This window comes from Acinonyx jubatus, chromosome E4 (assembly GCF_027475565.1).
Source record: "Acinonyx jubatus isolate Ajub_Pintada_27869175 chromosome E4, VMU_Ajub_asm_v1.0, whole genome shotgun sequence".
In the NCBI taxonomy this organism is placed as follows: Eukaryota; Metazoa; Chordata; class Mammalia; order Carnivora; family Felidae; genus Acinonyx; species Acinonyx jubatus.
This window is the reverse complement of record NC_069395.1, coordinates 27,536,925-27,563,746: the sequence shown is the minus strand read 5'-3', so window position 1 is coordinate 27,563,746 and position 26,822 is coordinate 27,536,925. Positions and strand designations below refer to the sequence as shown.

General features: G+C 38.8%; 1 protein-coding gene across 3 annotated transcripts in view; it reads right to left on the bottom strand.

Moving 5' to 3' along the window:
- KDM5B (lysine demethylase 5B) overlaps positions 1-26,822 on the bottom strand; it is a 79,657-nt gene that overhangs the window by 13,241 nt on the left and 39,594 nt on the right. For all 3 annotated transcript variants that reach the window (XM_053209670.1, XM_027074722.2, XM_053209669.1), the window contains exons 7-22: positions 26,277-26,386; positions 24,028-24,186; positions 23,446-23,565; positions 21,539-21,697; positions 20,365-20,546; positions 18,912-19,074; positions 15,516-15,635; positions 13,927-14,121; positions 10,876-11,057; positions 10,596-10,720; positions 8,805-8,955; positions 8,533-8,647; positions 7,487-7,842; positions 6,284-6,422; positions 1,707-1,886; positions 905-1,063 (exon numbers count right to left, since the gene is read on the bottom strand). In XM_053209670.1, the coding sequence (XP_053065645.1) occupies positions 905-1,063; positions 1,707-1,886; positions 6,284-6,422; positions 7,487-7,842; positions 8,533-8,647; positions 8,805-8,955; positions 10,596-10,720; positions 10,876-11,057; positions 13,927-14,121; positions 15,516-15,635; positions 18,912-19,074; positions 20,365-20,546; positions 21,539-21,697; positions 23,446-23,565; positions 24,028-24,186; positions 26,277-26,386 (2,615 nt within the window). The remainder of the gene's footprint in view (positions 1-904; positions 1,064-1,706; positions 1,887-6,283; positions 6,423-7,486; positions 7,843-8,532; positions 8,648-8,804; positions 8,956-10,595; positions 10,721-10,875; positions 11,058-13,926; positions 14,122-15,515; positions 15,636-18,911; positions 19,075-20,364; positions 20,547-21,538; positions 21,698-23,445; positions 23,566-24,027; positions 24,187-26,276; positions 26,387-26,822) is intronic.

Below are 26,822 nucleotides of genomic sequence, written 5' to 3'. Positions count from 1 at the left end.
TGGGTAAATGTAGTCAAAAGTTATGGATTTCTAGTTATAAAATATGTCCTAAGGATATAAGGTGCAACATGTTCACTATAATTAATACTGCACTGTACCGTATCCTTGGAAGTTGCTCAGGGAGTAGATCTTTAAAGTTCTCATCCTAAGAAAAAACTAACTTTGTATGGTGACAGATGTTAACTAGACTTACTGTAGTGACCAATCAAATCATTATGATGCACACCTGAAACTAATACATGTCATTTATAGCTCAACTAAAAAAAAAAAAATTGTCAGCATCCAAATCACATCTCTATCTTTCGTCCCGATACTACCGCTCACTAAACATGAGCTTCTTAAAATGATACCATCTTTGAATCAATAATGCTTACCAAATGCAGTTAGACTCAAAGGTATCCAATACACTTTTAAGCGTATTTTTTAAGTATGTGTGTTTATGTGTATGTATATATATTTATTTACTTAGTTACTTACTTAGTAAGCTCTACGCCCAACACGGGGCTTGGACTCACAACCCCAAGATCAAGAATCACACATGCCACGGTCTGAGCTGGCCAGGCACCCCTGCAGTGTACATCTTGTTGTAAATTAGTAAGTTGGCACTGAGGTCTCACTTATCTGTTCACCCTGAATCCACAGTCAGCATCCCTGATCAACTCACAGGCACTGACAAGACTGAGTCTGCAAAACTCAGACTAGGAGGCCCCTCTCTCTGCTGCACCTCTACACATCTTCTATTCAAAGCTTTTACATCTGATAATTTCAGAAAGCATTCTTGGTAAAACGGAGTGCTCTTAAGGTTATTCTTGTACATGTCTTACCAATATTCCTGTGCATAAGAAAAGGTTAGCAATCATCCTCTCTAAGCAACAGAGAAAGAAGAAAAAGGCCCGCTACGTACAGCCGAAGCAGTCTCTTTGCTTTCAGTTAAAGCTCTCTCCAGGTCACTCAGACTCTCTAATTTGGTGCTTTTCTTCTTTCCACTTGGCAAGGGCTCCTTTAACTTTCTCTGCTTCCTCTTCAATCCCAAAAGGCCAATGTCACATCGAGGACACAGCACCTAATGTGGGACAAAGCACAACCACCAGTAAAATGGATTTCAGATAAAGCATTAGGAAGTCCTCAAAGAAAAGCCTAAGCAGTAGAAATGATGTAAATTTCTTCATATCTAACATTTTCTTTGTAACATGCTGCTCTGAACAAAAAACTCTCCTCTTCGAAGAAAGGAAGAAAGGGAGGAATTTCACAAAAGATTGACTTTGATTCTAGGTTGGGTTAAACAATAAGTTGAATGTGAAATATACCAATTCCAGTCATAATGCGCTACCAGCATCAGCTTAACAAAAAATACAAAAAGTACAACTATAGCACTTTATGAAAGGTGGATGAGATCATTTACAGGATTATTAAATGCAAATGGTGAAGCATGGCCAAGGTTAAAAATCCAATTTTAACACAGATTGAGGAACTTCAACGAGAAAAATGTTCTTCTTTAGCCATCAAATGCTATCCTAAATGTAATTCAGGTAACATTTAAAGGTTATTTCACTGGAAGTTTAGAAGAATCTCCATGGCTCTACTGAAAAAAAATAACTCCTAGAATGACAGATCAATTAGGAATGCCACCTTTGTGAGGGAAGGGACTGCATGTTCTACAAGCTATGAGATCTAAGGTCTTGTAGAAGGGCTGGTTGAAAACTTACCTCTAAAAGAGAATATGGAGAATTCTCAGTCAAGAATGTATTAGCAGCACATTCTTTCCAAGCCTGAACCTCAGCTACTAGTAATTCCAGTCTTGGTAAAGAATTCAGATGTACCGGGATAGATCGGCCTCGTGTAACAAGTTCTATGAGTGTGTCTAACACTGGCACACGTCCTCCAACCTAGTGTATCAAGAAAAATTGTAGCATCTTAGAAAAAAGAACACATCTCTGTGAAGTGGGAAAAGCACGATTCAGAGGAGGCCTACATTTCAACATGTTAAATTCATAGATGTTAATGAACAAAACCTCCAGCTGACCAACAGTGATGGGGTTAGGGATGACCTGTGTTCCTTCATTAACAAATAGTTAAAGACCTAGTTTGTGCTAGGTCCCAAGGATACAACTATGAACATGACATACACTATGATGATCCCTTTGTTCTGACTTTTTATGCCCTTCTAAATTCACTTGTCATCTTGGTCCCTACAGATAGCCTGAAAAAAATTCAACAGAAATGTAGACTTGCAATAACTAACAGATTTTCACACTGACTTAAAGAAAAGCAACAGTACTTTATTCCAATCCATCCAATGATAAATTAACTCAGTATAAATCATTCAGAAAACTGGGGTGCCCAGGTGGCTCAGTCAGTTAAGCAGTCTGAGTCTTGATTCTGCTTTAGATCATGAGCTCACAATTCGTGAGTTCGAGCCCCACATCAGTCTCTGCGCTGACAGCACAGAGCCCGCTTGGTATTCTCTCTCTCCCTCTCCCTCTGCCCCTCCCTGCTCATGTACACATGCATGTGCACTCTCTCTGAAAAATAAATAAACTTTAAAATTATTCAGAAAACTAAAATGAGGTGAAAAGTCCCACTGCTTCTCAAACTTTAGTATGTGTTAAGAATCATCTGGAAAGCTTATTTAAACAGTTTCCTGGGCCTCATTTCCAGATATTCTGATTGAGGTCACCAGGGAAGAGTCCATGAATTTGCATTTCTTAACAAGCTTGCAGGTGATGCTGATGCTGTCAGTACTGGGACTCTGAGAATGAGATACCCAAAGTGGAAGAATAAAAGCATTAAGTGCGGGGCAGGGGACATTGATGTCGCTCTAATACAACGGTAAATCTTAGCATCACTAAGTAAGTCATCCTATGTGTCTCCTAATGTGATACAATACAAAGTATACAAATATCGCCTGATATTCCAATATTATTCTAAGTAAAAAATATTTAACTTGAATCCATTAAGGCTAAGAAATTAACTTCCAATTTACAGGAAATACGGAAGATAGAATACACCACAAAGAAATAACCAGACAATCTAGAAGATAGAACTTACCATAAGATAACTGTTCTAGACACTGACATGAAAAAAAGTAGGGTAAGGAGGAAAACAATGCAAGATTCAATTAGGTGCAACATGTGGTCATGGACTAGATAAACAACCAGAAGGGACATTCTTGGGAAACATGGGGAAAACGAAATATAGACAGAAAGCTTGATGTTTCACTGCCTTTTTTTTTTTTTTTAACGTTTATTTATTTTTGAGAGAGACAGAGTGTGAGCCGAGAAAGGGCAGAGAGAGAGAGAGAGAGAGAGAGACACTGAATCTGAAGCAGGATCCAGGCCCTGAGCTGTCAGCACAGAGCCCAACATGGGGTTCGAACCCACGAACCATGAGATCATGACCTGAGCCGAAGTCTGGTGCTTAACCAACTGAGCCACCCAGGCGCCCTGATGTTTCACTGCTTTTGGTATTTATTCTTACAGGACTGGAACCGTACAGACAAAATTGTTCTGCTGGACACTTAAAAAAGGTGACTCACAAATTATATGCTATCTTATGTATTCAATTTAGAAATAAATGGAATACTTCCTGTGTATAAAGCAGAATACTGGATAACATTGTAAAATACATAATCCACTAAATATGAAAAGGCTCCTTGTTGTTAGTCACACCTCTCCATTATGTCCTTAAGTATATGATACAAGTAAAGATCAGGCTATTATTTCAGGAATGGAGCAAAACTTACTTTTTGCCCTTGTGGGCACTATTGAAAACACAGTAGTAAGTAACATATACATTACAAAATATGAACAAAGTGTAAGACTATCCAGAAATATGTCCTCTTTCTGATTTCACATGCTTATCTCTTCTTAATTCAATGACCTCACCTTACCTTTCTGGCTGCCATCAATCATAAGTGAAAAGGGGGACCAAAACTAAAACTAATCACTATAGTTCCAACCATCATTAACAAGAACCTGCATCTAAAACTCCCACTAAGGCCTGTTTCGGATTCTGTGTCTCCCTCTCTCTGACCCTTCCCCGTTCATGCTCTGTCTCTCTCTCTCTGCCTCAAAAATAAATAAACGTTAAAAAAAAAAGGGGGGGGGCGCCTGGGTGGCTCAGTTGGTTAAGCGGCCAACTTTGGCTCAGGTCATGATCTCGCGGTCCATGAGTTCGAGCCCCACGTCGGGCTCTGTGCTGACAGCTCAGAGCCTAGAGCCTGTTTCGGATTCTGTGTCTTCCTCTCTCTGACCCTTCCCCGTTCATGCTCTGTCTCTCTCTGTCTCAAAAATAAATAAACGTTAAAAAAAATTTTTTTTAAAAAACAACAAAACTCCCATTAAGGAAGTTTATGTACACAGTAAATACTTCCCTTCATTTCTTCTTTGGCTAATTGGGGTCACATCTTAATTATGTAATAATATTTACCAAACAATATATCTTCTCTTCCCTTTTAACTAAAATAAATACCCAGATATTTTGTTATAAACATCTGGCTAAAACTGTGTGGTTTGGCATTTCTTATTAGAAACTGACTAATTAGCACTACTTAAAATTAAATATTCAGAAAACCAGATAGTATTTTATTCTTAGAATCCAATGGCTTCAACAAAACAGAACTTGAGACTCAAGAATGAGATAGGCTAAATTTTTAAAAACCTAGCCCATTAAATAATTCAAAGGTCTTTTTTCTCAATAGGTCCATTATTAGACTTACTACTGATTTACAATGATTACAGAGATAAAGGAAGACACTCCCCACCAACTACTTTTCGAATGAAGTTATCCAGCTGAAACTGGGTAAATCACAGAATGCATTTTGTCTGTACTTTGATAATGCTACAAGTGAATTCAACTCTTTTTTTAATATATAGGCAACTCCTTAAATATAACATCTAACATTGGACCACATATATTTGGTGCTAATTACTATAGAGAATTACTTTGAAACTTGTTAAGTTTCATTTCTTTTGTAGGGATCAGGAGGCACTTTTGTTTAAATCACTACTTGGTGAAAACTTCTGTGCCTTGGGGCCTAGTTTGGCTATGTAATCAAACAACCAGATTAACAAACCAACAAGAGACACTTGTACTCATCAAAGATTGAAAACTACCTTTCTCACCCTTCCACAAAGATGGCACCAAAGGCAAAAAAAAAAAAAAAAAAAAGGAAGCCCCTGCCCCTCCCAAAGCCAAAGCAAAGGCTTTGAAGGTCAAGAAAGCGGTGCTGAATGGCATCCACAGTCACACACACACAAAAAAAGATCCACAAATCGCCTACATTCCAATGGCCCAAGACACTGGGTCTCCAAAGGCAGCCCAAATATCCTCAAAAGAGCACCCCCAAGAGAATCAAGTTAACCACTATGCCATCATCAAGTTCTCCCTGACTACCAAGTTAGCCATGAAGAAAATAGAAGACAACAACACACTTGTGTTCACTGTGGATGTCAAGGCCAACAAGCGCCAGATCAAACAGGCTATGAAGAAGCTCTAGGACACTGACGTGGACAAGGTCAACACACACTGATCAGGCCCAATGGAGAGAAGGCATATGTTTGACTGGCTCCCAACTATGATGCTTTGGATGTTGCCAACAAAACTGGAATCATCTAAACTGAATCCCACTGCCTAAATCTAAATTTTTTCAGAAAGAAAAGAAAATTAAAAAGAAAAGAAAAGAAAAGAAAAGAAAAGAAAAGAAAAGAAAAGAAAAGAAAAGAAGAGAGAGAAGGAAGGAAGGAAGGAAGGAAGGAAGGAAGGAAGGAAGGAAGGAAGGAAGGAAGGAACTACTTTTCTCCCACAAGTTCAATTTTAGTTTTTCTTCAATCCTCTACCAAGTACTCAAGTTTGTTAAGAGAGGCTCCCAAGTTCCCAGAAAAAAGTTGGTTGAATTATCTAAACTTTAAATATTTGAGCCAAATGGTCAGGGTAATAGGTGGTAGGTAAGTACACCTACATAAGTTCCAATACAATCATGGCGCCTGGGTGACTTAGTCAGTTAAGTGTCCAACTTCAGCTCAGGTCATGATCTCACAGTTTGTGAGATCGAGCCCTGCACTGGGCTCTGCAATGGTGGTGCACAACCTGTTTGGAATTCTCTCGCTCTCTTTCCCAAAATAAATAAATAAGCTTAAAAAAGTTTGACTATAATTTTTAATTTGGCCAACCAAAAACACTGAATCTGTGTGGTGAGATCCAACATAGTACCCTTTACAATTTTTCAATTACTGTTCTTCTTAGATGCACTTACACACCCAAGACGTTTTTTTCTTAAACCAACCTGCAGGGCCTCTACATCCTGAAGCCAGTCCCTGGCTCTCTGCACTGAGTCTTTCAGAGCCGCACCATTTGGCAGATAAGCAGGGATCTCCTCAATCTCCTTAACTGCCGTAGCAAGGCTAGTCAATGAATGCCGAGGTCTACAAAAATGAAATATAAGAACTACTTAACATGTTATATGGTGGTTCATTTTTCTTAAGGTTTCCTAAAGAAACTAGAAAAACCATTTCAAAGGAAATTCAGTATAGCAAATACATTTTTTCAAATGTCAACAGCTACTAGATATCACAACTTAACAAAAGTTTCAAATGTCTGCATAAAACTTAAGAGCATCCTAAGATAAAGGAAATGACTCAGTAAAGCATTTAAGTTCTACTTATTCTTGATTTTATGCTGGTATAACCACGGACTTTTCATTTGCAGATGGTAACTTAGTGATAATTTACTATGTTTTACTACATATACTGTCAAGACTCATGTAATTTTGTTAGGAAAATTTTAATTCTCTTGGGTATCAACACACCAAAAGCACAGCATCAAAAAATGTTGTGCTCTCTGCTCAACGACCACTATTTTAGGGTTACAAAAGAATGTCTACAACCATGAATTTTTTAACACTGTCAATTGGACCAACGAAGATGTATCAGACAGAAAGCAGAATTAGGGAGGGGCTGATCTTTCTCCACTCAGATGATTTGCCTGAGTCCAATCAAATCTCTCAAACACAGATAAGGTGTCCTGAATTACTAAGCAACAGCACAAATGTACATTCCACTCCTGTTGGCAATTACTGGCACTATCTTCATTTTACAGAACAGTGCATATTAACTCTCTGACATTTCAAAAAACTCCTTGCGTTCTTATTAACCGTGGATTTAAATAGTTTTCCACTTAATTGTAAAACTTTTATTCTCTCAAAGATGGTTTCATCGGCTTCCAAAAAAAATTTCATTAAAACAACCCTATAAAAGGCAAGTCCATATGAATCATTCACTTCACAATCAGTAAAGAAGAAACCAGTATTCTTTTACCCGAGTTCCAAAGCAGCCCCAAATATCTCCACTATTTTCTTTTCTACGTGTATTCTACACGCACAACTGTAGCTTCTGAACTCCTGTCACATGCCAACGACTGTGCTCTATTGCTCTAACATGGATATTATTACCCAACCCTCCCCAAGAGAGAGGTGAGTTTGCTTTTTCACCTGGCCTTGAGAAGACTCTTGGCTTTGTCATCCCAGTGCTCTGACACCGTAAGCAGCTCCTGGAGCCGGGCCATTGCTTTCTCCACTGCTGAATATGGGGCTAGACCCACCCCTAGGTCTATGAGACGTCTCATATCATCTAGTGTAAGGGAGCTGGGGTCTAGGCAAGCTTGTTGCACCTCTTCTAGCCAGCGGGCCTGCTCCAGACGGACACGCATCTCAGCAAGCTGTGGAAGTTCAACATCAAATTCAAAGCTGACATCTAGCAAGTCTTGCAGCTCAGCAGCACTGGGCATCTCCTCAGAAAGCAATTTCTGGCTATGCTGTTGGAAATCTTCTACACGATTCAAGAGATCCTAAAAAAACACAGGTTGTTGTATAAAAATAGTAATTTCAGTAACTGGCTTCTTTCATACTTAGAATCTTTAATACATATTCAATGTGATGCTCCTTCCATCTCATGCGATTTTATCAATAACATGGATAAATGACATAACACATAAGCCAACTGACAGCTAAAACTAGTGACTATCACAGACCTTTTACCAACTGTGAGGAGTAGCAGGTGGTCACTTTCAAGGTAAAAATTTCCAACTTTATTTCTCCTTTGTAGACCTGTTATAATCTCTTTATACACACACACACACACACACACACACACAAAACACTCAAGTAGGTTATTACAAACATCTGCAAAGAAATGTACAAACTAACCACCCAAGATGACTTAAGCATGTCATCTGAATTTATTTACAAAATACAGCGAAACCTTGGATTGCGAATAACTTGCTCTCCGAGTGTTCTGCAAGACGAGCAAACATTTCTAATAAATTTTAACTTCATAAACAAGCAAGGTCTTATAACACAGGTAGTACATGACACCAAATGTCACATGATCACAACTGAGCCAACGGTTCTTGAAAATCTCTTTGATATATAAGCGTGTTAGATCACAAGCATGTTTCTGGAACGAATTACGCTCGCAAACCAAGGTTTCACCATATAGGACTACCAAAGTACTTTCCCACAGATCCCTCTATAGTTACCTTTAGCAAAGGCGTTTGACTGAGGACACATGGAAGAGCATACAGTTGTGTCACAAACTGTCTGAGTTCATTCACTGTCAATTGATTTTGGGATTTTCCTCCACCAGATCGGTATCTGTAAAGGCAAAGGCCCGAGGAAGCCATGAGGATATAATATATTCACCATTCCCCTATTCAGTGTCACAGGAATACAGGACAGAAAGAAAAACCAATTCACAACAGGTTGCCAAGTAGAGCCACTTAAGAGTGCAACCTCAAACAGAAGTACATACCTAGTTTGCCTTTTGCCATTAAGCAGCTGCTGAGCAACAGAAGCACACTTCTCCGCGTCCTGTGTGACTAAGCGAAGGTGGCGCAAAAGATCATTGTCTGGGAATTTCTTCATTTCCGATTCCTCAATTAAAGCCTTAAAGCTCACAAGGCCTAATAATAAACAAAAGGTCATCTTTTCTGTAATCAGTATGTTTATACAAGTGGTATGAAACACAGAGGAAGGGTTTGCTTTTATCAGTTATCTAAAATACTTGTGGTGTTTTAAGATATTAACAGATTTGTCCATCTCATTTTTATTTTTTGGCTGAAGGTAGAGTGTTTTTATTTATTTTTTAAGTCTCCTTTATTTTTAAGTAATCTCTATGCCCAATGTCAGGCTCAAGCTCATGACCTAGAGATCAAGAGTCACATGCCCTTCCAAAAGAGCCAGCCAAGTGCCCCCTTTAACACTGGTGCCAGCCAGTGTTAGAACACTTTAGAGTGTTTTCACAAGTGCCTAGAGTTGCTCTTCAATATGGAAATGTCTAGACCTGAAATGTTTAAGATATGGAAAACAACAGATTTGTCAAAACAGAGCAAAAGCAGATTCTTATTGTTACACAGACCACTCCTGTCTCCTGCACTTGGCAAGTATGCAGTGTGCTCAGAGAGAGTGATACTGAGACCTTCCCCTAAGTAAAAGAAGGGCAGATTTACCTGTTGGGACTACAGAAAGGAAAGAAACTGAAAACACTCTGAAAGAGATGGCGGGGAGGGGGTGTGCCTGGGTGGCTCAGTCGGTTAAGCGTCCGACTCTTGGTTTCCACTCAGGTCATGATCTCACAGTTTCGTGAGCTGGAGCCCCGTGTCAGGTTCTCTGCTGGCAGCACAGAGCCTGCTTGGGATCTTCTGTCTCCCTCTCTCTGTGCCCCTCCCCTGATCATGCTATCTCTATCTCTCTCAAAATAAATGAACTTAAAAAAAAGAAAAGAAAAGAAAAGAAAAGAAAGAGATGGGAAAGGAAGTAGTGACTTTCAAGGTAGTAACAAGAGACAGAAACTTTGACTTTGATTAGCACTAAAATGTGACAAACCAGAGGGGTGCCTAGATGGCTCAGTTGGTTCAGCATCTGACTCTTAATCTCAGGGTTCTGAGTTCAAAAGCCCTACGATGGGCTCCACCCTGGGTGCAGAGCCTACTTAAAAGAGAAGAGAAGTGGGGGCAATGATAAACCAGAGACCCATAATTTAATAACATGCTACCTCTGTCTTGAGATCTAGTTTTAATTTTTTTTAATGTTTATTTATTTATTTTGAGAGAGCAGGCGCACACGAGTGACCAGAGGAGGGGCAAAGAGAATCATAAGCAGACTCTCTGCTGTCGGCACACGGCCCAACATGAGCCCTGTTTGTGAGTCACAAACCATGAGATCATGACCTGAGCTGAAATCAACACTTGGACACTTAACTAAGCTACCCAGGTGTCCTGAGATCTAGTTTTTTTTAAAAAAATGTTTTTCTAAGGTTCCATATAAAATGTGAAACATTTTTGTACTGAGACTAGAAGTGTAAAAGTTATTCTGTTTCCGAATACTATGATCTTTGTTAAATATACGATCTTGTACAATTCATGTATCAAGATTTTCCTGTGATGTAAAGGGCATCTGCCTCATCCACTAGTGGCTTTATAACTTTCTCTGCTAACACTCCTTAAACCAGCATCAGGTCGTTTCAAGTAACCTGTTCATTGGTAACTATGTTGGCTACATTACAATCAGCCCCAATCTGCCAATCACCAAGAATATCACATACTTTTCTTTTTGTTAATCTTTGCCTCCAAAGCTTCATTCACATTCAGGGCCCATTCGTTGTAAGATTCTGCTCGAAGCTTCAATGCATTCATCATGGGGTAGAGATCATCCAGAGTGTATCTATACCTAGAAACAGAGGAGCAGACATAGTTTTGAGATGTCTGGGCTTGGAGAAAATCACATATTTTACACGCAGTACTTCAGCCCTGGAACAGGAATGCCACAGAGCTTTTATTAAGGATTTAGGGTTTTCCAAAGAAAAGATCATTTTTCCTACTCACCTCAGTTTATATTTATAAGGGGGACAGGAACACAATTCTTTCACATGATGCAGGCAAACAAGCAGGCCAGGTTTACAAGAACACGAGATGGCAGACATGAAGCATGTCGTTTTGCATTTTATACACTGACGCTCATCATCTGGCAACAGCTCAAAATCCATTCTTTCTGAATCAATTACTCCCTAAAATAAAGTGTACTTTAGAGACCTCCAAAGGATAATATAATCCACCGGCCCCCAAGAAAACTACATAACAGCTGAGTTAAAAAAAAAAAAAAAAAAAAGTGGGTGGGAGGGCCTTACGAAAATAGGAGTGCATGATTAAAAATGTCTGGAATACAAAGTAACAACAACCTAGCTACTATGGGCAAGGTAAACTACCTCATTTGTTTAGAGAGAAACTCTTTTTGGACAAGGTAGGCCCTTAGGTTTGGTCATTGTGATCAGAGTATGTATGAAAACAGTTATCAATAGGATCGTGAACTACTGACATTAGCTGTTTATTCTACTACAAATTGGCTCTGTCCATAATCTGGATATAGACGGTAAAAGCAAAAGAAATGTATATACTTTCTACCTCAGAGGAAATATTATACAGGAATTCAGAGTAATAAAAAGAACAAGAGTAAATAAAAAGGAAGGAAGAGGAAAAGACTGTCATAAGGGATTATTGATGGGAAGATGCTTAGTGGTATAGATCAGCTCTCACATGAAAAAGTTATCTAAAGGGATTATTATTTATCCAAAATGTTAGAAAAACATACAATAAAGACTACAGTCATAATAAAGTATTTCCTAATTGAAATAGTATCAAGAAAAATAAGATACTGAACCAGTAAATTTCAACTGCAGTTTGTACCACCTGACACCTAGAGAGCCCTCTAGGATATACTTTTGTCACTCAAAGATCAAGCGTTTACCACCTTTTCTCCTTATCTAAAAGGGAATCCAAATCCAACCATGAAAGTGCCAGAAGCTGATTAAGTCAATTTATGAGACACCAAGCTCCTTTGTTTTACTGTTACTCTGTATTTTAACCTTTTGACCATTTTACTTCCTGATTACAAGGGCCAACAACGACAGAGGAGAGTAAGGAAACCACTAATGAATGAATTTTGGTTTTAAACTGGAACTGATCATTAAAAAGGACTTGGAAATAAAAATGGTTGCACTTTTACTTAAAATGAGATTAAGGACCAACTTTACAGATTTTCCTTGAGAAAGACCCATATACAGTTTGCCCAATTTTAGTTTGTAAATTTCCACATCTAGAAAAAAATTTTAAGTTCTCAAAGTTTCAAAAATGAGTTACCATTATTGATATAAGACCTTGGTAAAGGCACTTAAACCCTCTGGGCATTGTTTTCCCTAACTGTAAAATATCAGGGGAAGGTGAGTAAGCTGTTGTTGATCTGTACAGGCTTCAGGGAGTCAAAATTCAAAGATTCTATCTAAAACAGCACATTAAAAAAAAAAAAAATGAATGTGACTATTTGCAGATACCACTGTCCCCAACAGTCTAACAAAAGCTAATAAACAATTGAGTTTATTAGCAAGGTTGCAGTATACAAGTAGTCAATATACATAAGTCAATTATATTTATAAATATAAGCCATAAACCATTTGAAATAAAAATTGTTTTAAAGTATCATTTATAACAGTACCAAAAAACATAAAGTATATAATTATAAACCCAAGAAACTATGTATAAGATCTGTATGCTGCAATCTACAAAATACTGAATGAATGAAATCAAGATGACTTAAATAAATGGTGGATATACTATGTCCATGAGCTGGAAGAGTCAACATTGTTAAAATATCAATTCTCCCAACTATATTCATGGACTTAATGGAGTTCCAATGAAAGCCTAACAGGTTTTTTGGTAGAAATCAAAAAGCTGATTCTCAAATTTATATGTAAAGCAAAGGAACTAAGATAGCCAAACCAATTTTTAAAATGAACAAAGTTGTACGACTCACACTACCACATTTCAAGATTTATTACAAAGTTACAGTAATCAACAGCATAGGGTAACAGCAATAGATAAATGCATAAATTAAGAGAATACAACAGAATGTAGAAATAGACGCATATAGGTGAGTCGAATTTCAACACAAAGGTGCCTGGGCATTTCCACAGAAAAAGAACAGTCTTCTCAAGACCTGGTGCTAAAGCAACGAGACACCCATATGAAGAAAAGAGTCATCCCAACCCACACCACACCTTACACCATAAATAAAAATTACTTGAGGTGAGTTAAAGATTCATATGTAAAACCTAACACTAAAAATTCTAGGTGACTGACTATACAGGAGAAAGTCTTTGTGACTTTGGGTTAGATACGATTTCTTAAGGACATAAAAGAGATGCAAAAAAGAAACAACTGCTTAATTGAACTTCATCAAAATAAACTTCTGCTTTTACAAAGACACTGCTTTAAGAATGAAAAAAAGGGGCGCCTGGGTGGCTCAGTCGGTTAAGCGTCCGACTTCGGCTCAGGTCATGATCTCACGGTCTGTGAGTTCGAGCCCCGCGTCAGGCTCTGTGCTGACAGCTCAGAGCCTGGAGCCTGTTTCAGATTCTGTGTCTCCCTCTCTCTCTGCCCCTCCCCTGTTCACGCTCTGTCTCTCTCTGTCTCAAAAATAAATAAACATTAAAAAAAAAAAAAAAGAATGAAAAGACAAGCCACTGACTAGAAGAAAATATGTGTAGAGCACCCATCTGACAAAGGATTGGCATCCAGAATACACAGAAGTCTCACAACAATCCAATAAAAAGGGGGCTGGAACAAAACATTTGAACAGACACTTATCAAAGAAATACATATACAAGTAGTAAATAAGTACACACATGATAAGATGCTCAATAAATCAGTAGCCATTAGAGAAGTAGAAATTAAAACCACAAAGAGATACCAATACACATCTATCAGAATGGTCTTAAAGGAAATTAGACTAAGAAAAGACTTCTTAAAATGGTACTAATATGTGTAAGAATTTTACTAAGTAATGCCCTGAGATATGCAATTAGAAGGATTCCAGAACCTTACCAATTTACGGACAGTTTCTCTTAAAGCTTTCTCATCCTCAATCATAATGGCCATGTCTTTCTGAACAGTTGAGGCCACTACGACATCTAGTACATCAGCCTTGGAAGCCATCTTGCAAATCATCTCATCGTGGGAAAATACACAATAGCGGTGAAGCAAACGATAATGCTCCACACACTGTCGGCCTAATGGCAGCTGGGTCAAAAGACAGAGAATACATGACATTCATTCACCTTTCTCCTTCTTATTTCCAAAGACTTTTGACCATTATCAAATTACTAAATATGATATTCTGGGTCATAATACAAATATCAACCCTAAAACCAGACTCTAAGAAGCCTTGGGCCTTTTTTTTTTAATCTTTGCGTCTCAAAAGATCTGGCATATTAGGCAGTTAAAAAAAAACAATGGACTTGGGTGACTGGCTGGCTCAGTCAGAAAAGCATGCAACTCCTGATCTCAGTTGTCATGAGTTCAAGCCCCACGCTGGGTATAAATAAACTTAAAAAAAAAAAAAAGTATTAACAATGTATTATTGTCTATAATAATGGAAACTCTAACTGGACATGTGAATTTACACATTTCCTGAAACAACTATGCTGAACCAGTGTGGGTTAACCTACTCCAGGAAATAATAATGCTCCAAAGTAAAACAGAAAATAATTTTAGATACAGGTGGTACTATTACACAGGAAAGCACTGAAACAAGGTTATAATTCATTAGATTTAACATCACACACTTAAACTAGATCTTTTTATGTAAATGAAAAGTAATTATTACTAATACAAAAAGTCTACTTTACAAGGCACCTGGGTTTGGCTCAGGTCATGACCTTGTGGTTCATGGGATTAAGCCCCACGTAGGCTCTGTGCTGACAGCACAGAGCCTGAGCCTGCTTGGGATTCTCTCTCTCCCTCTCACCTGCTCGCACTCTCTCTCTCCAAATAAACAAACATTAAAAAAAAAAAAATCTAGGGGCGCCTGGGTGGCTCAGTCAGTTAAGCATCCAACTTCGGCTCAGGTCATGATCTTGCAGTTCATGGGTTTGAGCCCTGTGTCAGGCTCTGGGCTGACAGATTCGGATTCTGCTTCGGATTCTGTGTCTCCCTCTCTATCTCTGCCCCTCCGCCTGCTCATGCTCTGTCTCTGGCTCTCAAAAATAAATAAATATTAAAAAAAAAAAAATCTACAACCAAAACCAAATACATCATTGAAAATTGCTGTCCTGTAGCTAATTTAAGCTACTGCTGTATAGTCTTAAGACTGAACTGTTTGTTGAGTTTGCAATGAAATCCTGAATTTCACCGAAAATGTAAATCAACAGACTCATTTATTCATCAAGTCTCACTTTTACAGAAGAAAAACATTATCAGCTGAACCCAGTAGTGCGCTTAGTTAGTACAGGCTTGCTTTACAATGTGGTGCCAAGTACTCTATCTCACTATGGATGGTAAACAATTTGTAAACCAGCCATTTGAGCAGCAACAGGTTTAAGCAACCATACACATGAAAGCTTTTAAAGTATTATATACCATTTCTGTAGGAAAACAATACATGTGAAAAGGCTCACTAAGTCATAATTACATACCCAATCAACAGTGCAGAAGTTAACAGCCTCAGCAAAATTAAAACCTTGATTAAAACCACTGTGGTAGGCTCTTGGAAACGTAATCACAAACTCCCCAGCACACTGATTAGTTCGGTAAACCTATAGAGACAGAAATTGGAGATTTTTAGTGACATCTGTGAAAGACAAACTGGGCACAGACTATCAGATAAGTCTCCAGAAAGGGAAGCTTTCTGCTAACTAAAAGTGAACCATAAAAAAAGAACTACGGTAGAAGAATCACAGAGATACTCGTTTCTGTCACAAGATGGAATAGTACCCCAGACTAGTAGACTGATTATTAATATCTGAATAGAACACACGGCTTTTACTACAAAAATCTGGTTACATCCAGGATTAGGACACATCTTTTTTTTTTTTTTTTTCAACATTTATTTATTTTTGGGACAGAGAGAGACAGAGCATGAACGGGGGAGGGGCAGAGAGAGAGGGAGACACAGAATCGGAAACAGGCTCCAGGCTCTGAGCCATCAGCCCAGAGCCTGACGCGGGGCTCGAACTCACGGACCGCGAGATCGTGACCTGGCTGAAGTCAGACGCTTAACCGACTGCGCCACCCAGGCGCCCCTGGACACATCTTTCTAAATATAGCTACAGTTAAGAATATTCTAATTTTATTATACCAAAATAGGATCTCCTACCACCAGTCATCCCATACAGCGATCTTGATTTAGGCCTCAAACTTACCTCCCAACAATTCCCCTTTTCTCACCACCCACTCAAAGAAGAAAAAAACAAAACAAAACCCTGCACTGGGGAGCCTGGGTAGCTCAGTCAGTTAAGCATCTGACTTCTGCTCAGGTCACGATCTCACCAGTTTGTGGGTTCAAGCTCCGTGTCAGGCTCTGTGCTGACAATGGAGAGCATGCTTGGGATTCTCTCTCTCTCCCTCTCTGTCTACCCCTCCCTGACTCATATTTTCTCCCTCTCTCTCAAAATAAAAAACTTAAAAAAAAAAAAGTGTATTAAGGCAGCAGTCTCTTGGACATCAGCCTTAGCAACATTTTTCTGGATAGGTTCTCCTCAGGCAAGGGAAATAAGCAAAAATAAACTACTGGGACTACGACAAATTAAAGAGCTTTTGCACAGCAAAGGAAACCATCAGTAAAAATGAAAAGGCAACCCACTGAATGGTAGAAGATATTTGCAAATTATCTATCCATTAAGGGATTAATATCCAACAATTCAACACCAAAAAATATAATAATAATAATAATAATAATAATCCAACTGAAACGTAGACATGAGTAGACATTTTGCCAAAGAAGATATAGAGATGGCCAGCAGATAGGTGAAAAGATGCCCAATATCACTAATCATCAGGAAAATGCAAATCAAAACCACAATGAGAAATTTTACACCTCTTAGAATGGCTGGTATCAAAAAGACAACGAAGGGGCACCTGGGTGGCTCAGATGGTTAAACATTCAACTTCGGCTCAGGTCATGATCTCATGGCTTGTGGGTTTGAGCCCCACATCGGGCTCTGTGCTGACAGCTCAGAGCCTGAAGCAGAGGTGCCTGGGTGGCTCAGTCAGTTGAGTTTCCGATTTCAGCTCAAGTCTCTATTTCACGGTTTATGAGTTCAAGCCCCGCAGTGGGCTCACTGCTATCAGTGCAGAGCCTGCTTCTGCTTCTGTCCCCCTCTTCTCTCTGCCCCTCCCCCGCCCACAGTATCTCTCTCAAAAATAAACATTTTTTAAAAATTTGTTCTTAATTAAAAAAACCTATAGTGCTCTAGGCACACAGATCCTCAGGCTGAACTTACTCCCATAAAATAATAAAATTAAGTATCTTTTCAACATCTCTCTCTCCATCTTGTCCAAAATGCAGTTCCTGGACTAAGAGTATTAACACCAACTGGGAACTCGGAAATGCAAATTCTCGAGCACCACCCAGACTAACAGAACCAGAAGCTCTGGGGGTGACGTTCAGCCATTCGGGGTTCAGATATAGGCGGAAGTTTGAAGACCACTACCCACCACATGGGCACAATCCCTTCTACAGGGAATAGTTCCTCCCCTCTACCCCCAAATCTGCCAAAAATATTCTTTATCAGAGCTCCAAGTCTTAGTTCAAATGATCATTACAAGTCCTTTCTAATTCTCCCTAGAGTTAGTGCATCAGCCTCATAGTTGACAGCACTGTTAAAGCACACCACCGTTCCATTATCTGTGTAAAGAGTATCTGTCTTTAACCCTTAAATTCTGAGTCTCAAATGCACAGGCTCACTCATCCATCTCTGCGGGTCCAGAATCAAGCCCCGTGGGTTCCTCAACTAAATCACTGAGAATCATGGCCAGACATCTCATTTAGGGCAAGTTACTTATAACAAGTCAGAAAGATCAGTCAATATGAGGGGGAAAAATCAATGTGAAAAATACCAACACAAGGAGATGGTGGTATTTTGGTAGTTATTGGTCATTATTTTCTAAGCTAGTCTCCATGAATAATTTATGATCCCTCAAAGAAAAATCTTTTCCATCTGTCCCCACTTACTAGCCTGTGGCCCCCAAAGCATGAAATTTAGGTCACAGCAACATCAGGAATGCACTTTAGTGCAGTAACCGTACCATCTACATTCGACTTAGCTAACTGAGATAGACCCCTCAACTTCACACGTTTCACTCTGGCCTCCCTAAATATCTTCAGAGCATTCTCCAACAGGAAACCATATACAAGTGTCACTTTGTACACCAACCTCAGAGGTGGTATCACCAACAACAGCACCTTTCAGTCTAGAGTAGGAACCCTGAAATCTAAGCTCAAGAGCTTGAAATAAATTTTCTCTTTAAGTAAGCTTAATTGGGGTGGAGGTATAATACAACTAAGACCTACCAAGCATGGAGATCATTTCAGTTAATCATTCAAAATTAAGTTCAAATAGATTCCATAATTTTTTTTTAAGGTAGGGACAGAGTATAAAGGATTCTGACTCTAGAGCTTAGATCTAATTATTAGAACAGAACCTAGACATTTTCACAGTAATTTATACAAATAACATTAAGGTCTTTGTTTTGTTGCATTGAAAGACTAAAGCTATAAAGAAAAATTATGGTTTAGAAAGCTTGAATTAGACACTGGAAAAAAAAAAAAAAAGAAAGCATCACACTTAGTATTTGCAAAATATGGCTGCTTGGCAACCTAGTTATTAGCTGCAACAAATTAGTTTTTATGGTGTCCAAGGATCTAGTCTGACTGGCTTATTGCAGTATAGTATCCAATTACACCAAACAGCTGTTTCTGCTACGCAGTTATGGTATGGAACACATAACCAAATCAATGCATAAAAAGCTGAGTAAGGGAAGAGAAGCGGTAAATTAAGCCTGAGTGGCAGGAGGATTGACCCAGAACATACAGGCACTTCATGAGTCATCAGGGTATTGGGGTTCATGATGGTCACAAGCTGATGGAGAAGATCTGGCTGGGACACAAAGAGCTCTGGAGCTAGTTTCTTCATTACATTTTCTAGCTGCTCGGCAGCATACCCTGGGACTCCATACCAGGTTTTTGGCTCACCCCTGGAAACAGATTGTAAAAATAAATCAATCTGAAGAAATACATAAACGTGAAATTTCATCAGAAAAAAATCAGTCTGCAACAACACAAACAAAACGGTTCACAAGTCGTATATTTCAGACCCTGCTCTGTTAAGATTATGCTACATAGGAATGTTCTGAGTGTCATTAGAAATGTGATCTGAACATATATAATGCATGTCCCCCCCTTCAAATGTATAGAATTTGAACATGAGACTTTCTGTCCCAGGTCCCTCTCCTCCCTCCCATTTTTATCTGATCCTTTAGAAAGTATAAATATCTAGAGTTTCTAAGAATATAAGATAACGTGTTAGCTACAGGGTATGTGGTTACCACAATTTCTTATAGCAATTGACAAGGGATGGCAATTCTCCATCATCCTTTTCCCTTGTCCGTTCTGACACGCAAGGTTAAATCAAACACTAATAAGGCAATTAGCATTTCTAAAGAGCTCTTATTCTTCAAAGCACTTTAAACTGTCAACCAATTAATCTGTAACATCCCTGTGAGGTATGGTAAATATAATCTTCATTTTACAGCTGGGAGCAATTGCCTAGGGAAGCAGAACTGATGCTCCACATGTATTTGCCAACTCCCTCTTTCTTGTGGTACATTCTCAAATTCCTCGTGTGGGGACTTAAGTGAGTTACAGATCTTCAAATATTTCTGTACTTAGAAAAGCAAGGGAAATGGAGGGGGTAAAAAAACAGATGTGAAAGAAGAAATGGCTTTGCTTAGAGTTTAAAAAAAAGTCCGAATATGTGCACCCGGCCACCACGCACACACGCACTGACGAAGCCCATTCTACTATGTATAATGACGCCAGAATTCAGCAGCACGAAATAGAAGCTGGCAGTTTCAAGGACCTGGACTCTAGCACCTAGACTTCACTACTCTTCCAAAGGGTATCTGAGCTGCCACTGGCATGGAATGGGATTTTTCCATAGTAAGAGCAAGGCTCAGTGCTTTTTAATCTTTCCATGAGTAAAGATTTTTCACTAAAATCTGTCTACCCTCTCTGCAGAACCATGTTGTACCTGAAAAATAGTGTGTGTACAATTTCAGGGGATTTATCGACTTCCTAGGAATCCTTAAGAACCACTGCCTTAACTTGTTAAGATGCCTGTTCCAACAGTAGTGAAAACTTGAGGGGGGAAAAAAATAGCTCGTTACTCTTCAGACACAGTTGAAGAGTTAAGACACATCTGAGACGAAAAGGAAAGTTTCCAGCCCAGCTCGCATACCATTTGTAGGTTATCTGGAACTTCTTACCAGTGCAGGTAGTTAATCGAATAGCTCCAGTGGTCTTCAATATGCCAACAGAATGAAGAAAAGCACATTCCTACATATAACCAAGGAAGTTTCATGCCACATATATCAGCGGTAATGTGAGCAAGGACAGACTGTTCCATCACTGGCATATTGTTCAAATTCCAGCCACTATCAAGATATTCCTAAAAAGAAAGAAGCAAACAAGGTATAAAGGTTTAGCTACATCATGCTAACGTTTTAGATTCTGCACGTTTCAGAAAGCTGACTGAAAACAGTCTTCAAAACAAAAAGTTTGGGATCAGAGGAAAGGAGGGGAGACCACTATGCTGACTTCTTAGATGCCCATATATTACTTCTGCTCAGTTCTGAACTTTATATCAACGGACTCATATAGCATACACTTCTGTATCTGCCCACTCCCTTTGTTCTGGCTACAGAGGAAATACATCATATCAGTCTGTTTATATCAAGTTCAAAACCAGGCCAGCTAACCTATGGTGCTCCAAGTCAGGATAGTGGTTGTCCTGAGATAGGGAAGGTAGGAAAAGAGGGAGGACAAAAGGGGAACTTCAGGGTAAGGTCTGGTAATAACAGGTAATGTCCTTATTCTTGTTCTAGTGCTGGTTACATGGGTGTATTCAGTTTGTGAAAACTCATCAGGCTGCGCACACTGTTATGTACTCATCTATGTATATGTTAGATTTCAAAAAGGTTTTTAAAAAAAAAAAATCTTCCTAAAAGTTTGCTATTGTGGAAAATACTAGACTTATAAACACTGAAGTTAAAAGATAAATAGGTCTGGTCCCAATCCCTCAAATTTTCTTCAGAAGGAGAAACCAAAGTTATGGACTGAAGGCACAGGGGAGGTTAAGCATCTCCCCACATCATCACAACGTAGTAGAACAGCTGGGACTAGAATTGTTCTGTGGGCTCCTTCTACTTTTCTTGAAATCATTAAAAATCTAGTAATCAAAAATGTGCTGAAAATAATCGTAAATATTACTTTAACCCAACCGAAAAGAATTTTAATTGATAATTCAAGTTCCAGCCATACATATCTTTGCAGTAAGGCCATGAATACTGTACTATGTCCTTTAGATAAGGATATGCTGAACTATCAGCTTTAAATGCAGGTCTCTGCTTGAAATACAAGTGCCTCACAGCTACAGCCTACCTCCTCTTCAGGTGAAAGTTTGATTTTCCCATCTCGGACAGGGAAGCCACTGCCAAATTCTTTTGAGGCAATATCGGCTCCATATTCTACTGTGACATCCTCTTCAATAGTGCTTACCAGTCGCCAAAATTCTTTCTCAACCAGTTCTGTGGGAACCATCTGGAAACAAAACAATGAGGAAGAGAAAAAAATGAATTTTTTCTCAGACACTCACAAACTACCCATGACCAATCTGAAGAGATTAGCTAAGTGACAGGAATCATAGGATAGCACCCTAAGGAAAATTATATCCATAACATTCCACAATTGATCCCAGGCAGTTCAGACATATATATTATTTTCTGAAAGCAACTGTCTAACTAAAGAGTAAGTACTGATTAAGAATTCGTGTTCCTCTATCACCAACCTGGCTACGACTCTAAAAGGGAGTCAAGGAAAGCAAAATTCTGACATTCAAAAACTGGAGATGCTTTTTTGTATGGGAAATAGAATACATAACTTGATGGACTATTACACAGTAGTAACAGCTGTGTGTGAACGACGCTTTATCCGTGAGAGGTGTCCAAACACATTACCTGGGTGCACTTTACACTCCTTTCACTAGGCCTGGCTGACAGTGGTGCAGGGAACCATGATGAAAAAGAGTGCAAAACGTGAACAAAAGAGCAATTACTTTACAGCAGTACAAAGAGCCACCAGACAGAGTGTCTAGGATCTGTGGTTAATCCCACGTGAGTCTAGAGACAGGTAACTTAAATGCGATCCCTCAAGATCCTCATCTCCTAAGTAAAATGAAAAACTAAGCACAGATAGAAGAGGTCACATGCATACCACCAACTGGTGAAGCAAACATACCAGAAAATAATACACTACATGAGGTGTCAAAAGAACTGAAAATTCAAAAGAGCATATTTTGAATTTATAAGCCCATCAAATAGGCAAACATTTTAAATAACTTAACAGCTAGTGTTAGTGTTTTTAGGGAAAAACAAATTCACTCATATACTGCTGGGTTCCCATAAATGATACAGCCATTAGAGTAGGGAGAAAATTCATCTGACCTCAGTAAGCATCCCAAGAAAATAATCCAGCTAAAGAAATCTACATGTGTGAAGTGTCTGCTACAGTACTTTGTTGGTAAGTGAGAAAAAATACAACCTAAGTGTCCAGAATTACGGTAGAAAACCATTTAATTCTGGTGTACTCACTTGATGGAACATTAAATGCTGAATGAAACATGCTTATGCTTCTAAGAGCATAAAAGAAAATTTAAAATGAACTCACCCTAAAGTTTATAATACTTATGATAACATAACAACATACGCAAGCATGCTGACCTGCACACAGGAGTCATTCAGTACATTGTAAGGTTTTCCTCTTTTTTTTAAATATGTCTTACTAAATATTGACAACTTTTTTTTTTTTTTAAGTTTATGTATTTATTTTGGAAGAGAGAGAGACTGCATGGGACAGGGAGAGAGAGAGAGAGAATCCCAAGCAGGCTCTGCGCTGACAGCACAGAGCCCAATGCAGGGCTCAAACTGGGAGATCATGACCTGAGCCAAAACCAAGAGTATGATGCTTAACCGACTGAGCCACCCAGGCGCCCGTGTAAAGTTTTCTTTACAGTACATTTGTTCAACTAAAAGCACTGCTGTTGGTCTCCTTTACTAATATTCTGTTACTGATGCTATATAATTTGTGTGGAAAAGCCCCTCTTTAGAGAAACCAAGTGAAAAATCAGGATGTATTTTAAAGTATTACGGAATTTTAATATTACTAAACAAATTAAAAGTTCACTGTGCATAATGACTATCAAAATAACCACCAAGTCAAATTTGTCTTCAGATACATCTTTCTACAAAAGTTACTAAAATTCTGTATCAAAGCAGTATGTATGTACATACATGGACTGGCATGTTGAAATAATCAGATTTGAACGCATCTGCCATTTCCCCAAAAGTACGGAGGGTATAGTCCCTGGCTGCTTGTTCAAAGCCAAATGCCTCTTGTGGCTTACTACACTCCTGCCAAAATGAAAAAGAAGGGAAAAAATATTTTTATTTATACATTAGTTATATTTCATTTATATATATTTAAAAAAGATTAGTTACGTAGTGTTTGTTTAAAATAGAAAAAAAAGCTGAATGGATACACTTCAAAATAACCGTGACCTACTGATGGTAAAATCATACTTCTATTTTTTTTTACGTCATTCAGTCTTTAAGACGTTTTGCAAAGAGCATGCAATGCTTTCTTAAAGGAAAAAAACATTTTAGGTGTAGTTAAAAATTTTTTTTCTGCCTCTTAGCTCCTTGCATGGCTATAGAACTCACTGTCAAGACCACCTTCCTATTCAGGTCCAGCCCAATTTTTTTTTTTTTTTTTTTGAGCATCATTATTATCAACTACTAAATCTAAAACCCAAAAGCAAAGAAAAAGTTTTCTGAAGGAAATTCTCTAATGCCATCTCTGCCATTAATTCTTACCTGGGCCAAACACTTAGGACACCTCCAGTCTCCCTTGGGAACATCATGGAGAGGTGGGATCAAGCAAAAGGTGTGATAACTGTCATCACACCCATCACACAAAAGAAGCCGGTCTTCATCATTGCCACTGCCACATAAGAGGCAGACATACAAATCCACCTGTAGCAATAAAAATAGGTACAAAACAATGGGACATGGGCTACAATTAGATTTTGTGAAATTCTAAGAATAATCGGTCAGGCATAATCTAGTCTCTCCATCCTCCTTCAAATGCAAATGCTTCACCCTCTATAAGAGGTATTTTATTTATTTATTTTGAGAGACTGTGTGTGTTGTGTGTGCATGCATACACAAGTGGGGAGGGGCAGAGAGAGAGAAAGGGAGAGAATCCCAAGCAGGCTCCATGCTGTCAACACAGAGCCCAACGCAGAGCTTGATCCCACAAACCGTGAGACCATGACCTGAGCCAAAATCAAGAGTTGGATGCTTAACCGATTGAGCCACCCAGGCGCCCCATAAGAAGTATTTTAAATGAAAATGCTTCACCTTTTATAAGAGATATTTCACAATGCTTAATGCATTCCCAACTCTAAAGTATAATCTCTAAACTTTTTCAGTTGCGTATTTTAGTTAAAGTTCATTATTAAGATATCTAGCTTTTAGGGGCGCCTGGGTGGCTCAGTTGGTTAAGCGTCCGACTTCGGCTCAGGTCATGATCTCACGGTCCGTGGGTTCGAGCCCCGCGTCAGGCTCTGTGCTGACAGCTCAGAGCCTGGAGCCTGTTTCGGATTCTGTGTCTCCCTCTTTCTCTGACCCTCCCTGTTCATGCTCTCTCTCTGTCTCAAAAATAAATAAATGTTAAAAAAAAAAAAAAAGATATCTAGCTTTTAGTAGTTTAGAGAATGATAATCTAGAAGAGTAGCAGGTAATAAATTGTCAGCTTAACCAAAAATAGAATTTATAAAAAATTCAATTTTTCCATGTTCAAAAGGAAAGAAAAGTGTTTAAGTTAATTAACCACAATAAATTACTTTATATTCTATTTAAGGATTCATGGTTAAGAAGTTCCCCAAATACACAGTTATTACCTGTTACAGGCTCTACTGTGTCCCGTCCCCCCCCCCCCCCCCCCCCCGCCAAATTCATATCTTGAAGTCCCAACTCCCAGTACCTCAGAACGTGACTGGATTTGGAACCAGGGTCTTTAAAGAGGTTAATGAAGGTAAAATGAGATCATAATGAGTGGGCCCTAATCCAATGATTAGTACTGATGAAAAGGAGATATGGACACAGATGTGTACAGAGGAAAACCATGTGAAGATACAGGGAGAAGATAACCATCTACAAGCCAAGTAGAGAGGTCTCAGAAAAAATCCACCCTACAGACGCCTTGGTCTTAGACTTCCAGCCTCCAGAAATGTGAGAAAATAAATTCTGTTGTTTAAGCCACTCAGTCTGTGATACTTTGTTACGGCAGCCCTTGCAAACTAATACATTTCCAATAAATATGGAAAGCTAATTCAATTAATAAGGGAGTCTCACTTTTTCAGTCTTTTTTTGTATCAAATAAAAACCTGGGTTCTGATCATTTTCTGTGGGGTTTTTTTGTTTGTTTTTTTTTTTATCCAGTGGTGGGAGGGGAGGGGGAAGAGATGGTACTCATCAATAGGACACTTAATTGGAATAATTTCAAATTCCAAGATAAAAAGCACTTGTTCAAGCTACTCACTGGCCTCTTGGAAGGGGGCAGAGAAGAAAAGCAACCAGATCTCTGTAATGTCCTAAAGCCTCACTTTTAAGTTTCCATTTGAGAAAATGACTACTTAGTCCTCCAACTCCTGTTGGTGCTCAATTCCTATTCCCCCCACTCCTTTTCTTTTCCTTCTTCCCCCCACTCCTTTTCTTTTCCTTCCTTCCTTTTCCTTCCTTGTTGTAAAGTTGGAAAACATCAACACGATTTTTGGATCTAGCTTTCAGCTCATTTGGAGGTGATCTAGTAATTTATGAACATTCCACATATAATCTAGCTCACCATTATTTGTCTCTAAATTGAATGTACTCCAGAAAAATGGGCGTCAAGGCCGCCAGGTGTTATTATCTTCATAAGGCGTTTGTGTATTTTCTCAATTAGAAAGATACTACAAACTGACATGAAAAGGTCTTTTAATTGTCACACTCTAAACCAGCAGTCCTAAGTAAGGCACAAAAGGATAACTGGGGGGTAAAAGCGTTTAAACATATCAACTCACAGCATTGGTGGTTTTTTTAGATCGGCTCTTGGGTTTTTCCTTCTCGCTTTCTACAATGTACTCTTTCTTCTCAATGGGTTCTTGCTTGACGATGCTTTTCATTTCTCTCTCTGTAAGAGGTAGTCTGAGTTAGCTCTTCTGGTACTACGCTTTACTCACCTTGCTCTCTCCCTACCCCAAGCACTCACAGGACACAAACACAATTTTGCTCCTCCTTTTCACTGCAGCAACAGCACCCAGTGTTGCCATGTTCAAGGGCTAAGTACTCATTACTTCATGATAAAATGCAAACTCTCACAACATTTAAATGTGGGTACTTCTGCAGATGTTGCTCAGTTTGGGAGCTTTTAAGACAGGAGCTGAAGATGTGGTCTTCTTAATGACATGTTACTGAGACATAACATATATTGATGGAAGCAGGTTCCTCGTGATCTTAACTATAAGAGACTAACAATTCACCAACGGCCTCTCTTCCACAATATAGATTATCCCTTCATAAACTATGATACATACTACCCCAACTTCCTGGTTCCAAAGACTGAGAAT